Source organism: Astyanax mexicanus, unplaced genomic scaffold, assembly GCF_023375975.1.
Source record: "Astyanax mexicanus isolate ESR-SI-001 unplaced genomic scaffold, AstMex3_surface scaffold_47, whole genome shotgun sequence".
Classification (NCBI taxonomy): domain Eukaryota; kingdom Metazoa; phylum Chordata; class Actinopteri; order Characiformes; family Acestrorhamphidae; genus Astyanax; species Astyanax mexicanus.
In genome coordinates, this window is record NW_026040057.1 from 731,638 (window position 1) to 745,609 (window position 13,972).

General features: G+C 44.0%; 1 protein-coding gene and 1 long non-coding RNA gene across 2 annotated transcripts; one reads left to right on the plus strand and one right to left on the minus strand.

Annotated features, from left to right (window-relative positions):
* Nucleotides 1-3,632: 3,632 nt before the first annotated feature.
* On the plus strand, nucleotides 3,633-7,554 carry LOC125796836 (uncharacterized). The gene is made up of 3 exons (XM_049473863.1): nucleotides 3,633-3,724; nucleotides 6,636-6,746; nucleotides 7,074-7,554. The coding sequence occupies exons 1-3, from the start codon at nucleotides 3,633-3,635 to the stop codon at nucleotides 7,552-7,554; spliced, it is 684 nt and encodes a 227-aa protein (XP_049329820.1).
* A 3,379-nt stretch (nucleotides 7,555-10,933) lies between these two features.
* LOC125796844 (uncharacterized) lies at nucleotides 10,934-13,685 on the minus strand. The gene is made up of 3 exons (XR_007435751.1): nucleotides 13,630-13,685; nucleotides 13,195-13,321; nucleotides 10,934-11,482 (listed from the first exon to the last, which is right to left on the minus strand). It is a non-coding gene; the product is annotated as an uncharacterized LOC125796844 (long non-coding RNA).
* Between the last annotated feature and the right edge of the window lie 287 nt (nucleotides 13,686-13,972).

Genomic DNA, 13,972 nt, shown 5'->3' on the forward strand with positions numbered 1-13,972 from the left:
ATTATCATGCGCCAGCACCGGTCACATAAACACACACAGGTGAGAGAGGGGTTGAGCCGTGTTTAAAACTCCATAAACACACTGAACTGAGCTCTAAATTAAAGTTAGTGAAGCTCTGAGCTGATCATGAAGTCATTTATCTGCTTGTTATATTTACGCTGTTTAGAAGATGATCCTCACATTACTGAACTACATGAAGAAAACCTTACAAATAGCAGCGTACCCCGGCTCGCACTGTTGCCAGATTTGGTGGTTTCATGCCAAATGTCGAGTTGTATCTGAAATTGTCTGGAGGAAACGCTGTGATTTGACAGGTGAACAAAACTACCAAGTGTAAAGAGTTTGGAAATTTAACTCGGCGGTGTTATAGTTAGATATCTAACCCTGCAGAGACAGAGCTTTTAGTCCTGCTGATGGAAAGGGTACTCATCAGTGTTATAGTTAGATATCTAACCCTGCAGAGACAGAGCTTTTAGTCCTGCTGATGGAAATTTGAAGCCGTGTTTATGTTCGTTATTATATGTGAGTAAGTTATTTCTTTCTTTCATTGCTTGTAAGGTTATTTTTATGTACTGTTTTTACGTTTTTGTTTCGTGTGTCCAATGATACAAGGCACAAAACACATAACACAAATATGCAGATAAACTCATTTAAATATCATTTTTTGTAATCAGCGATATTTAAGATATTTATGGTATTTTAGTAAAGATCATGTTGGAATAAACCCTGTAATATTGTTAATATAACAAACATCAGCTGTTTGGGTGGTTTTCTCAGTAATCTGAATCCCACTGTAATCTGGCAACACTGGTGGCTCATCTGTTGCTTAGTAGCGAGACCCGCAAACCATTTTGGGACACATTCAGCTCGCTTAGTAAGCAGCGAAGTTTACTACAGGGGTGATAGCGTTCCGGCGCCGCGCCGGAAATCCGGCGTAGCGTGGCTCTATAAAAAAAAATATATATATATATATATAAATAAAATAAATAAATAAATAAATAGAGCCGGTTCAGGTATTAAGTCCCGCCTCTCAGTAGAAACTGCGGAGGAGCGGGGGAAGCCCCTCCCTTGCTGTGAGATTTAGCAGCGGGATCGGACGCAGCAGCTTCAGCTGATTTAAAAACAGATCTGGATATACGGAGATTTTTCTCAAAAAAAGATAACGGTAGGCTAAACACGTAAACTGTGATGATATGTTTCTGATAGCTGGTTAAAAATACACTTCTTGTATCAGCACACAGATTAAACCCACTGTGATTAATAAACTGCAGCTGTGTTAGTGAGTTAGCTTGATAGGGAGTCAAGGTTTTAGAAAATAAATAAACTATATATGTAATGTTCAACTTGACCTGTACCTGATCAGCTAATCACTATTTCACATATTTCACTGTCGTTATTAGTTTAGGATTACAGGAGAAAATGAATATAGCTAATTAGCTAGAAGCCAGATGTAGTGGATAGTCAGAATTTAGTACAGTACTTTATGTTTGTAGTTTAAAGCAGTTTCTTAACCCTGATCACTGAACTAAAATTGTGTTTTCCACAATTCCACAATCATTTCACCTAGATTTTCACCTGATCTTGATTTTCACCTAGAGTGACAGCTGTCACAGTGAAAATGAAGCGGAGTTATGAAAGTGGTTGTGCTAAACGAAAGAAACGGGCAGAGAGCAAAAGAATCGCAGATGCACTGACAAAATTCACCTCCTTTTTTACACCTCCTGAACCGATCAGTGTTTTTGGGGCCGATTCCGATCGCCGGTCGTCTTTCACCACGATGGGCCGATCGCCGATACCGATCTTGGGCGGGGCCAAATGCCACATTAATGCCACACAGGTGCCTGGCAAACCTGGCTGGTACAGATTCCCCTAATTACATCCACACCAAAGCAAACACTGGTAATTTACGCTGCTAGTAAATAAACACGAGTGTTACTGACCAAAATAAACGCTTTTTATGAGAGATATAAGTTCTGTGTAAATATTTATAAGACAATACCTGACAAAATCAGTTTTAATGACGTTAAATAAACATCACTGTGACAGCGCTAGTCGCAGTTTCACCGCAGTAAAGGACGAGGAGGTGAATCACTTATCTAACCAGCCTTTACTGATTTCTGCTCCAATAACCCTTTCAATAACCTCCAATAGCCTTTAATAGTCTTCAGTAGCCTTCAACAGTCTAACCTTGCAGCCGTGGTGTGTCCACTAAACTCCGTAGTTATAAACATCATGAGGTTAGCAGCGCGCTAACTGACCTGTTTATAATGTAATCCGAGCAGTGCCTCCGTGACAACTGCTGCTGTTAGCTGCTTTGGCTGAAAGGTGAACTGTAGAGAGCTGTATTATCCGTTTTTAAAACCTTTTCCTACACAGATGAACTTAAAAAAAAACGTGTAAAAAAAAACGCTCCAGACTGGCTGAGCTGAGCTCTGTAGCCCGTGGCTGGGCTGTAGCTGTGACTGAGTAAAGACAGCGGGGGCTTGTGCTGCTGCAGCTCCGACTAGTGGTTGGATGAGGAACTGCAGCTTCTTGTAAGTGAGCAGTTTCACCGGTTTCACCAGTTTCATCCACACACAGCTCTGATAAACTGCTTAACCCTAAACTCCTGAATCAGATCGGCTAAAATCATAAGAATATCTGCAGAACAGTGTTAATATGCAGAAGAATATACAGAACAGTGTTAATATGCAGAAGAATATACAGAACAGTGTTAATATGCAGTAGAATATGCAGGATCAGGGTTGAGAAACACTGCTGTAATGTGACTTCTGTTCATTTGTAGTTCACAGTAAGACCACATGTCCTGACGTTTATAAAAGTCTCTATGAAACATAAAGTTACATTATTTTACACAAGGACACCATCTTAAGAAGAGCTCTCAGTAGAAAAAAAGAGTGGAGAAAATGTAAATATGAAAATGAAAACGTTATCTAAAATGTGTCACTTGACAATAAGGTTATACACAGACTATTAAATGTTTGAATAATGTGTCAACATTTATGCCTATGTTACGTCACATATGCAGTCTGTTGTCCCTCCCCAACAACCCCCCCCCCCCCCCTTCCTCACCCTGTTGGAACAGGAAAAAAAAGTTCAGGCTCAGGATTTTTTTTCACTATCACCCCTGTTACTATAAATCATGATGCATTATGGGAGTTTTTAGTGCCCTCAAAATCACATTCGAATCCCCCCTTATGATTCGGACACTCAAAGAAAAATGGCTGACATACTCAATAGTGCCCTAACTAGTAAATAGGGAGCCCTGGTGTCATTCAGTAAACACAACGACTCATAATTGAAAACACCTGTTGCAAATGATTTGACCACACCTATATAAGTCAGTTTGCTGAAGGTTCCAAACAAAAATGGATGATCAAGGCAGAAGAAGAGGAGTTCGTGTCAGAGGAGGGAGAGGAGCAGGGCAAGGAGGGAGAGGAGAAGGAGGGAGAGGAGAAGGAGGGAGAGGAGAAGGAGGGAGAGGAGCAGGGCAAGGAGGGAGAGGAGAAGGAGGGAGAGGAGAAGGAGGGAGAGGAGAAGGAGGGAGAGGAGAAGGAGGGCCAGCAAGACTATGCATTTTAATTACTGATGAAAGGAGAGCAACAGTCATTGACCATGTCATTGTCCACGGCATGACAATGACCGAAGCTGGACAACGAGTCCAACCTAACCTCAGCAGATTCTCAGAGGCCACCATTGTTCGGGCCTTCAGAGAACACAACAGGTACTGTATGTACTAGGCTTTTACTAGTCACTACACTAGATGTTTACAGTATGCAGTACTATAGTGGAGTGCACCTACATACATAAGTTCAATCATATGGAGTCAAATTGGGGTCTTTAATGCTGACGAGAAAATAAAACTATCGTGAAAAAAAATCTCCACGAATTGCAAAAAAAATCTAATATTGCAAACAAAGAAGAGAACATAAATTATTTTTTTTCACTTGTGATATTTTTATAATGAATCTTTTGCAACACCATTTTTTCTTTGCGTTTTGCGTCCCTCTTTTATTTTTGCAATACGTTCCCTCCTTTGCGTTCCTCGGTTTTGTTTGCGAGTCTTTTTTGACCCCTTTTTGACGTGTGGGGTGTGGAGAGAGGAAAGGGGGCGTGGCCACAGTGAAAAGGCGGGTTATTGAAGGTTCACGTCATCAGCTGGAGCCTCTGCCGCGCAGCCCGCCAACTCGACCGGTCGTCATGACGGACGCTAACCAGGCCGAACAACAGGTATTTATAGTTTATAAATTGAAGCTTAATTTTTTTTTTTTACCTAATTACTGAATTATATAATACTGTTGTCTTCGTTGTTATATTAAGCTGTGTTTGTAGCCAGTTAGCTAGGACAAAAAACAGTACGATAACGTCTAGCCTGTAGTCGGCTAGCTAGTGTGCTCCAACGTACAACCAAACGATTTCCTGGGCAGGTCGTGCTGGGGTTGCATCCCCTAAATTCACATTTTTAATTTATAAATCAGATTAACTCTACTTTAATCTAACTCAACCAGCGGTCATGTTAGAGTCTGCAAGCAGCCACCGTCATACACACGGATGGAGCTAATGTAGGATAGCTGGTTAGCTACCTAGCTAACACCCCTGCTCTCTGTCTCTCAGCGTCTCCCTCCCTCTGTTAGCGTTTCTCTCGCGCTCTCTCTCTCTCTCAGCGTCTCTCTCCCTCTGTTAGCGTTTCTCTCGCGCTCTCTCTCTCTCTCAGCGTCTCTCTCTCTGTCTCTCAGCGTCTCTCTCGCGCTCTCTCTCTCTCTCAGCGTCTCTCTCTCTGTCTCTCAGCGTCTCTCTCGCGCTCTCTCTCTCTCTCAGCGTCTCTCTCCCTCTCTCTGTTAGCGTTCTCTCTCTCCGTTAGCGTTTCTCTCTCTCTCGCTTTCTCTCTCTCTCTCTCTCTGTTAGCGTCTCTCTCCCTCTCTCTCTCTGTTAGCGTCTGCGTCTCCCTCTCTCTGTAAGTGTCTCTCTCTCTCCGTTAACGTTTCTCTCTCTCTCTCTCTCTCTCGGTTAGCGTTCTCTCTTCTTACCCCCCCACCCTTTGTTAATAATCTGTATAGGGTAACTACATAAGAACACACATTAAAATTGAAGATCTTTATTTTATAATTACGTACAAGTAAATCTGTCATTACTGTATTCTCACTATATATACAGTATTCTGTATTTTCTCTCTCTCTCTCTCTCTCTATATATATATATATATATATATATATATATATATATATATATATATATATATATATATATATATATAATTAGTAAGGCAATTAATAGCCTTTCTCTTTTTTAGGTCTCTGTGGCTGTTTCTGATCCTGCTCTACTGGAAAGGATGATTATGCAAAGGCTGCTTCATAAATTGTAAAATTTTTTAGATCGTCAGCCCTTAGATCTGGACTACTTACTGTTTGTGTGCAACCACGAACTTCTCTTTCTTACCTCTGTATCTGCCCAGATTTCAATACCTGAAGTGCTTTGTGCACTGACAACCTTGAAATCTGTTGTTGAGATGCATGTGCCACATAATGGTACACCATCCATTTCTGTAGGCATGGAATATGGAGAACGAGGATGCCCTCGCTTTATCATCTCCAGAGAACATCTTGAAAGATTAGTGAAAATGCATTTACCAATACCTTGCATTGCCCATCTCTTCTGTGTCTCAACAAAGACCATCAAAAGGAAACTCCAAGAATTTGGGATTTCTCCTAGACTCACATATAGCATGTTATCAGATGATCAGTTGGACAACCTTGTTAGATCAGTGAAGGCTGAAATTCCAAACATCGGACACAGAATGATGAAGGGAAGGCTGCAAGCATTGGGTCATCGTGTGCAATGGAGAAGGGTGTGGGATTCCATGCATCGTGTGGACTCTGCTGGAGTGCTTTTGAGAATGACACAGCTGAGGTGTGTCGTAAGGAGGACATACTCAGTCCGTGGCCCCCTCCATCTTGTCCACATTGACACAAATCACAAGCTTATCAGGTATGAAGAATTGTTAGCTTCTTAGCTAGGACAACCCCCCCCCCCCCCCCAAACCCCACCAGGAGTAAAATGTTTTTTTTTTCTGTGAAAATGGTAATTTATTAAATTGTTCTCTTTCATCAGATATGGCATGGTGATCTTCGGTGGCATTGATGGCTACTCAAGAAAGGTCATTTCTTTCTTTTTTTATTAGTTGTGAAATGCTGCAAGTATAACTGCAATAAGGAATATTTAGGCCGGTCACAATCCTTTATCATTGTCTTAAATTTGCCATGTCTGCAATGTCCAAATGTTCATTTTGTATTTGTTTCTACACTTTTCCATCAACACAATGGTGTTGATGTAAATATATTAATATAAGAATTAGGGTGAAATAAGTGGATATGATTAAAATAATTTATCATACTATTAGGCAATAACAGTAGCAGGCCTACTAACAAGTTCTGTAAATGTGTATTAGGTCATGTACCTAGGTGCTGCAACAAACAACAAGGCATGCACTGCTCTTGGTTTCTTTCTGCAATCTGTGGAGAGACATGGTGTTCCACTAAGGCAAGATGCATTTAATTCAGAAATTAAATTAATCATAATTTAATGTCCTAAAAAAAACTATAAAACTTTTTATATATATATATTTTTATTATATCTAGGGTCAGAGGGGACCAAGGCGTAGAGAATGTAGACATTGCAAGGTGCATGTTCTCTGTCCGTGGCTGTGGTAGGGGAAGTTACATGTCTGGCAAAAGTGTGCATAACCAAAGGTAAGCAACATTATTTCAGTAGAAATGACTTCTTTAGTTCCCTGTATAAGCTGATTGTTTAAATAATTACTTTTTTCCTCAATTACAATTCAACAGGTTCCAGGTAAGCTTATGATTTAATTATTAATTTTAGATTCCAAAATTACTTTTGGATGCAGTTTTTTAGTTCCTCCCTCACCTTGAGCAGTGTAGATAGTATAGTATCTATTTAATTAAGAATTTTCATTGAAGCTTTTTGAGAACTGGGTCTCTTCTTGTTTTTGTAAAATATTTTAACATTCGAAGTTTGCAGTGATGCTTGAATTGTTTGCACGTTTTCCCCCCCAGAATAGAACGGCTGTGGCGTGATATCTGGATGTCAGTCACAAATATCTTTTATGATGTTCTGCATACCCTTGAAGAGGAAGGTTTACTGGATCCATCCAACAGCTTGCACTTGTTCTGTGCTCAGTATGTGTTCTTGCCAAGACTTCAGGCCAGCCTTGATGCCTTTACAAATGGTTGGAATAATCATCCCATCCGCACAGAAGGGAATTCATCCCCAAACCAGATGTGGGAACTGGGATTCCTTAGTAGTCCTGTACCTCCCCCAGAAAATATGCAGTATATGCAAGGCCTTGATCTTGACAACACTACTACTACACTCCCTGAAGAGTTGTCCGGGGGGATTGTTGTTCCACCTGTTGAATGCCCACTTACTGAGGAACAGAAGGCAGAACTTGAAAGAGCCATACCACCGACAGCACCTTCACAGCAGCATGGACAGGATATTTACTTGGTGGTACTATATTATGTTATGCATCGTTAAATTTGTAATAATTTGAACGTTGTTATAATAAATAAATGAATGCAAACAAAAAAATAAATGCAAATTTAAAGCATGTCTTATTTTCAGCAGGAGGTATAAGTTTCAGATTTGTGCAAATGTGCAGTTAACATGAATGTTGCATGAATGAAATTTTTCAATAAAGCATACTGTTACGCCCTCGCCAGGTTTCCCTCTGTTTCCCCGGTGTTTCCACTGTTATTTTCCATTACGTGTGTCTAATTTGTAACTCCGCCCCTTTCCAGGTGTTCTGTGTTTCATGTTGCTATAAATAGTCTCCCTTTGTTAATGTTTGCTGTCGGTCTTTGCACCTTCCCGTGTTGTCTGTCTCGCTTAGTTATTGTTATCCCTCGTTTCTTGGTTTTTGCATTTATACGCCCTTGTTTATTTCTTGTTAGTTGTGTTCACGTTTATTTTCTAGTCACGTTTAGTTCCTGTTTGTTTCTTTGTTTATTTTGTATATATTTATGTAGTTACCCCTGTATATATCCCTAGCCGTGTTTTGTTATATTCTGTTTAGTTTAGCTCTTTGTTTGTTTTCCCTGTTTGTTTATGTATATATATTTATTCGTGATTTCCCTGTTTGTTTATTTGTTTGTTTATTATTTATTAAAGTTATGTCTTACCCGCTCAAACGATCGCCTCCCATCTCATCCCCGCGTGACATAAAGACCGACCGCAAAATGGACGTTTATGCGGGAAACCCTTGGGTTGGATCCGGGCTGGCCATCCGTCATGCCCCCTTTGGGACCTCGGCGCAGGAAAACCCGAGGCCGGAGAAGGCCGGAGAAGGCCTCGGGCTAGGCGTTCTAAGAGGTCCTAAAATTCGGAGGATTTTCTTGGGGGGGGCTAACTGTTGGGGCTATCGGCCTCGGTGGACACGAGGCAGGCAGAAACGCAGGCTGTGAGGATCCCTACTTCTGGGATTACGTGGACCTCCTCGCAGCCGCGTCCAGTTCGGAGGATGAGTTCTACCTCCCGACGAGAGCCCGCTTGCCGCCGCTTGCGGAGGCTATCCTCCACCCGCCTCCCAGGGCGCGCTCCACCTCGGCGGCTCCGCAGCTAGCTTCAGCGGCTAACCAGCTTGCATCTCCCGCGGCTGCAGCTCCAGGCATTCCCACGGCTACGCGGCTAACGCAGCTAGCATCTCCAGCGGCTGCAGCTCCTGGCATCCCCACGGCTACACGGCTAACGCAGTTAGCATCTCCTGCTTCCACAGGTCAAGTTTCTCTGGCTGCTACGGCGCCCGCATCTTCTACGGCTGCAGACCCAGCTTCCATGGCGGCCGCCGAGCAGCGCTTCCAGTCACCCGCAGCGGCAGCAGATCTTCGCTCCGGGGTTCCCATGACAACGGCGCTACACTGTACTGCTGCTGCCACCCCGGAACCTGAATACGCTGCGGTGAAATTAAGTCAAGTCTCCGTGCAGTCTTCAGCAGCCCGAGTCGTCACACAGACACCTACAGCCCAAGGGTCCAAGTCTGTTCATGTGAGTGTTCCTGTGTCAGCGGTGCCCGCCACCGCCAATGTTCCTGTGCCAGCGGTGCCCACCGCCAATGTTCCTGTGCCAGCGGTGCCCACCGCCTATGTTCCTGTGCCAGAGGTGCCCACCGCCTATGTTCCTGTGCCAGCGGTGCCCACCGCCAATGTTCCTGTGCCAGCGGTGCCCACCGCCAATGTTCCTGTGCCAGCGGTGCCCACCGCCTATGTTCCTGTGCCAGCGGTGCCCACCGCTCCTGCTACGATGCCAGCGATGTCCACCGCTCCTGCTACGGTGCCAGACACCGTCCATGTTCCTGTGCCAGCGGTGCCCACCGCCCATGTGCCGATGCCAGCGGTGCCCACCGTCCATGTTCCTGTGCCAGCGGTGTCCACTGCCCATGTGCCGATGCCAGCAGTGCCCACCGTCCATGCTCCTATGCCAGCGGTGCCTACCGCTCCAGCGCCGACGGCAGCGATGCTCGTCGTCACGCCGCCAGCCCCAGCTGCTCTAGTCGCCGCGCCGCCAGCTCCTGCTGCCCGAGACGCCGCACCGCCAGCTCCTGCTGCCCGAGACGCCGCACCGCCAGCTCCTGCTGCCCGAGTCGCCGCGCCACCAGCTCCTGCTGCCCGAGTTGCCATGCCTCCAGCTTCTGCTACCCAAGCCGTCGCGTCGCCAGCGAGGCCCGTCACCACACCCAAGCCCATCCCGGCACCCAGGACTAAGTTTTGCCCCAAGCCTCGTGTGCCCAGGTCTACCCCAAGGCCCCCGGATACCAGCCCAAGAACTTTGCCCAGGCTGGCTCCACGAACTTTCCCACAGACTTTAGCCAGTCCTGGGCATCCCCAAGTTTATTTTGTACCCCTGTCGCTCCCCGTTATGGTTCCTGTGTCGGTCTATGTTACTGTTCCTGTCTTGTCTGGTTTCTGTGTACCTGTCCCTGTGACCGTGTTCGTGTCTGTACCGGTTAATGTTTTTGTCCCTGTTCCCTTGTCTAGTCCAGTCATCAGTCATGCCCCATGTCCAGTCATCGACCCCTGTCCAGTCTCCTGTCTCGCCCAATGTCCAGTCTCCAGTCACGTCCCCGGTTCAGTCTCCTCTCTATGTCCAGTCTCCTGTCACGTCTTCTGTCCAGTCTCCTGTGTTGCCTCATGTCAAGTCCCCGGTCTCGTCTTTTGTTTTTCCCGGCCTCTCCCCGCCGCCGGCCCCCGGGGTTCGTTTTTACGTGCCTCAGGAGCTGCGCGTTTAGGGAGGGGCTTCTGTTACGCCCTCGCCAGGTTTCCCTCTGTTTCCCCGGTGTTTCCACTGTTATTTTCCATTACGTGTGTCTAATTTGTAACTCCGCCCCTTTCCAGGTGTTCTGTGTTTCATGTTGCTATAAATAGTCTCCCTTTGTTAATGTTTGCTGTCGGTCTTTGCACCTTCCCGTGTTGTCTGTCTCGCTTAGTTATTGTTATCCCTCGTTTCTTGGTTTTTGCATTTATACGCCCTTGTTTATTTCTTGTTAGTTGTGTTCACGTTTATTTTCTAGTCACGTTTAGTTCCTGTTTGTTTCTTTGTTTATTTTGTATATATTTATGTAGTTACCCCTGTATATATCCCTAGCCGTGTTTTGTTATATTCTGTTTATCGTTATTCCTTGTTTGTTTGTTTATGTACATATTTATTTTCGTCATTCCCCTATTTGTTTGTTTGTTTGTTTATTATTTATTAAAGTTATGTCTTACCCGCTTAAACGTCCGCCTCCCTTCTGCTCACTCGTTACACATACAGGTTTTAAAACTTGCTATTTTTTTATTTCATGTAAATATTCAGATAACCACAACAAGTTTAAACAGTTTTGTCTTAAAATGCTTTTTGTAAACATACAAACTGATTAAAAAGGTATGTTGGCATGTAAATTAATAATTACTTATAAAAGCGAGACTGATTCAATACACTCACTCTAAATGGAAAAAGGGAAATGGGCAGGTCCAGAGTTGAGAACTGCAGGTACAAAAGACAATTGTTTTTCAACCAGTTAACACTGAGGTGATTTTATAACAACATTTGTGCAATTCTGGTCCTGAAGAGCTGGAAACCAGTGGTTATTTGTGATTTAATCCAAGAAAGGCATTTATTCCCCTTTAAACTCTGTGGAATCCATGGTCAGCCTGAATAGCCTGTACCATGACTGTTTTAAATGTGTCATAGCTGGTCATATGTACAGTAGGAAATGTAATAGTTTTAGCACATGCACTTACAACAGGGAAGCATATTTTGTGTTCTGGCATTCGCTGTGTACATTCATGGTCAAATATAAGTGTTATTTGGAAATCGTGTAGTTCAGAGGCAAGAAGTGGCTTGTGTGCCTGACCAGTAAGCCACTGCATAACAAAGGGCACAGTTACAGGGGAAAGGTCTGCTTCAGGCTGCTCTTCATGGACATCACCTACAACACAAGTGATCTTATTTAATATTTTGGGTCTTGTTTTTTTTTTTTTTAACTAAACAGTGGTTCAAATATATTTATCACATTTCTACTGAACAAAACAAATATTTAAATAGTTGTGCTTCACATGAAAATGCAGTTTATGTACTGACCTGCAGTTAGTGCTGGACGATATGGCCAAAATTTATATCACGATATATTCCTTAAATTTCAGTCGATACGATATAATTTCGATATCGATATAAATACTTTGAAGGCCTCAGAAAACTGCTAAGAAGCCCTGCAATCCCTGCAGCACTGCGAATTTAAATTATTATATAACTGTATTTGCACTTTTTGTATGGCTGACATCAGATACCCTCATTATATGCACATCTATCTATCTATCTATCTATCTATCTATCTATCTATCTATCTATCTATCTATCTATCGATCTATCTATCGGAAATCTGTACCTACTACTGTCTGAAAATTTAATTTAAGCCTTTGAAACCTCCTTTCACAAAAAACTTTAATAATTTAGAAATAAAAGTAGTCAAAATAAATCAATGCTCAATATTATTTGCATATAGCAAAATAATAACATGACATCCCTGTCAAACATAAGCCTATATAACTATTACCAATAAAAATAACTTTAAATGACAACAGAGGCCGAGCTTCTTATTCTTTGTGAACAAATTTAACAGATTAAAACAAGTGTTTCAACTAGGATATAGAATACAAGAAGCCTTTATACACATAAAAGTAACAAGATTTTCCCGTCAAATAAACAAACCTACAGGCTTTATCAACTATGAATAACTTAGTTACAACATAAGCTATAAAAGTGCTTCAGTCAGTAACGTTATAAGAAAAATATTGTATGTAGTGGAGTTGCTTGAAGTGGTGGAACAGATTAGATGTATTAACATTACCGCTGCTGGTCGACTGCACTCTCCGGCACAATTTGCAGCAAAGCGGCAAGGAAGCGGACCCGCGGGCGAGCGAGCGGACCCACGGCCGAGCGAGCGGACCCACGGCCGAGCGAGCGGGCTCACTGCCGAGCGAGCGGACCCGCGGCCGGCCTCGAGGACCCGCGGCCGAGCGAGCGGACCCACGGCCGAGCGAGCGGGCTCACTGCCGAGCGAGCGGGCCCGCGGCCGGCCTCGAGGACCCGCGGCCGAGCGAGCGGACCCACGGCCGAGCGAGCGGACCCACGGCCGAGCGAGCGGGCTCACTGCCGAGCGAGCGGGCCCGCGGGCGAGCGAGCGGGCCCGCGGCCGAGCGAGCGGACCCACGGCCGAGCGAGCGGACCCACGGCCGAGCGAGCGGGCTCACTGTCGAGCGAGCGGACCCGCGGCCGGCCTCGAGGATCCGGGGCCGACCGAACCGAGTCTACCTAGCCTTGGATCCGCTCGTCCCGAATCCGTTTGGCTCCAGCGCGAGACATTTTTGCTGCGTAGCGAAGCGGACCCGAGCCTAGCCATTTTAACCTAGCCTTGCCTAGCCTAGCCTATTTGGCTACGTGCCTGTGTGGTTACGTCATCACGCACTGACGTAGCCCAGCTACGGGGGCTGAATGTGTTGAGCTCTGGGGCGAGCTGACGCCAGTAAAAAACACCTGTCCGTGATTCTAATACATATCGATATACCACAAAACTGATATCACCGTTATTGAAACATTTCTTATCTCGATAAATACCGATATCGAATTATTGTCCAGGCCTACCTGCAGTTTCAATTTCTTGAAGAAAATCTTGAAAGAAATTGATGAGGGCACTCTCTCTGGCTTCTCTGATTGTCCCCTTCTCAGACATTTCCGGGAGTATATTCTGGATGATGAAATCTGCATCAGTCTGAAAGGCATATGCAAATATGTTTAGGTCAGGTAGGCCCCACTGTGTTAACTGATACACAATAAACCACCAGGCATTTTTCCCCTTATTATTGTAAAAGGCTACATATGAACAAACTTTGACAGCACATTATTGAAAATATATTTCATTAAAAAGGAAAACATATTTCTGTACCAAGATTATACATTTTTATATTATGATTCAAATAAACAAGGCAGTTGTTGTAAAATAAATAATTTTTAAAATTTGATAATTGATAAGCTACATTTGGAAACTAAATTTGATTAGTGATTAGTTTTATACTAAACCTTTTCATCATCAGTGAAACCAGGGACAAAGAAACGCTGGCAGAGTTCGGCATGTGCCTGCAGGACCTCCACAAAATTGTAAGTCTGCAGACCTTTGCGGACTTGCTTCAGCATTGGCATCAAACGCAAAGTTGCATGCAGCACTATGGATCTTTGAGGCAAAAACAAACATGCACCATACACAGTCATTGCAGAAAATTAGCATCACCTTGTTGTAAGTAGTAATTCATGTAGGGGCCAATGATATTCGTCTGCGGCAGTCTGAAGTAACTAAGGCTAATATTAAAGAGGTGATTAAACAGGCCCAGACGCTGTCCGAGGAGGTAATCTGCTCTGGCCCCAT

Excerpts from the sequence above, each read along its gene's own strand:
- LOC125796836 (XM_049473863.1), top strand. The coding sequence starts at position 3,633 with ATGACAATGACCGAAGCTGGACAACGAGTCCAACCTAACCTCAGCAGA. Across the intron at positions 3,725-6,635 it reads GCCTTCAGAGAACACAACAG|GGTCAGAGGGGACCAAGGCG; the intron begins GTACTGTATGTA and ends TATTATATCTAG. Across the intron at positions 6,747-7,073 it reads AAAAGTGTGCATAACCAAAG|AATAGAACGGCTGTGGCGTG; the intron begins GTAAGCAACATT and ends TTTCCCCCCCAG.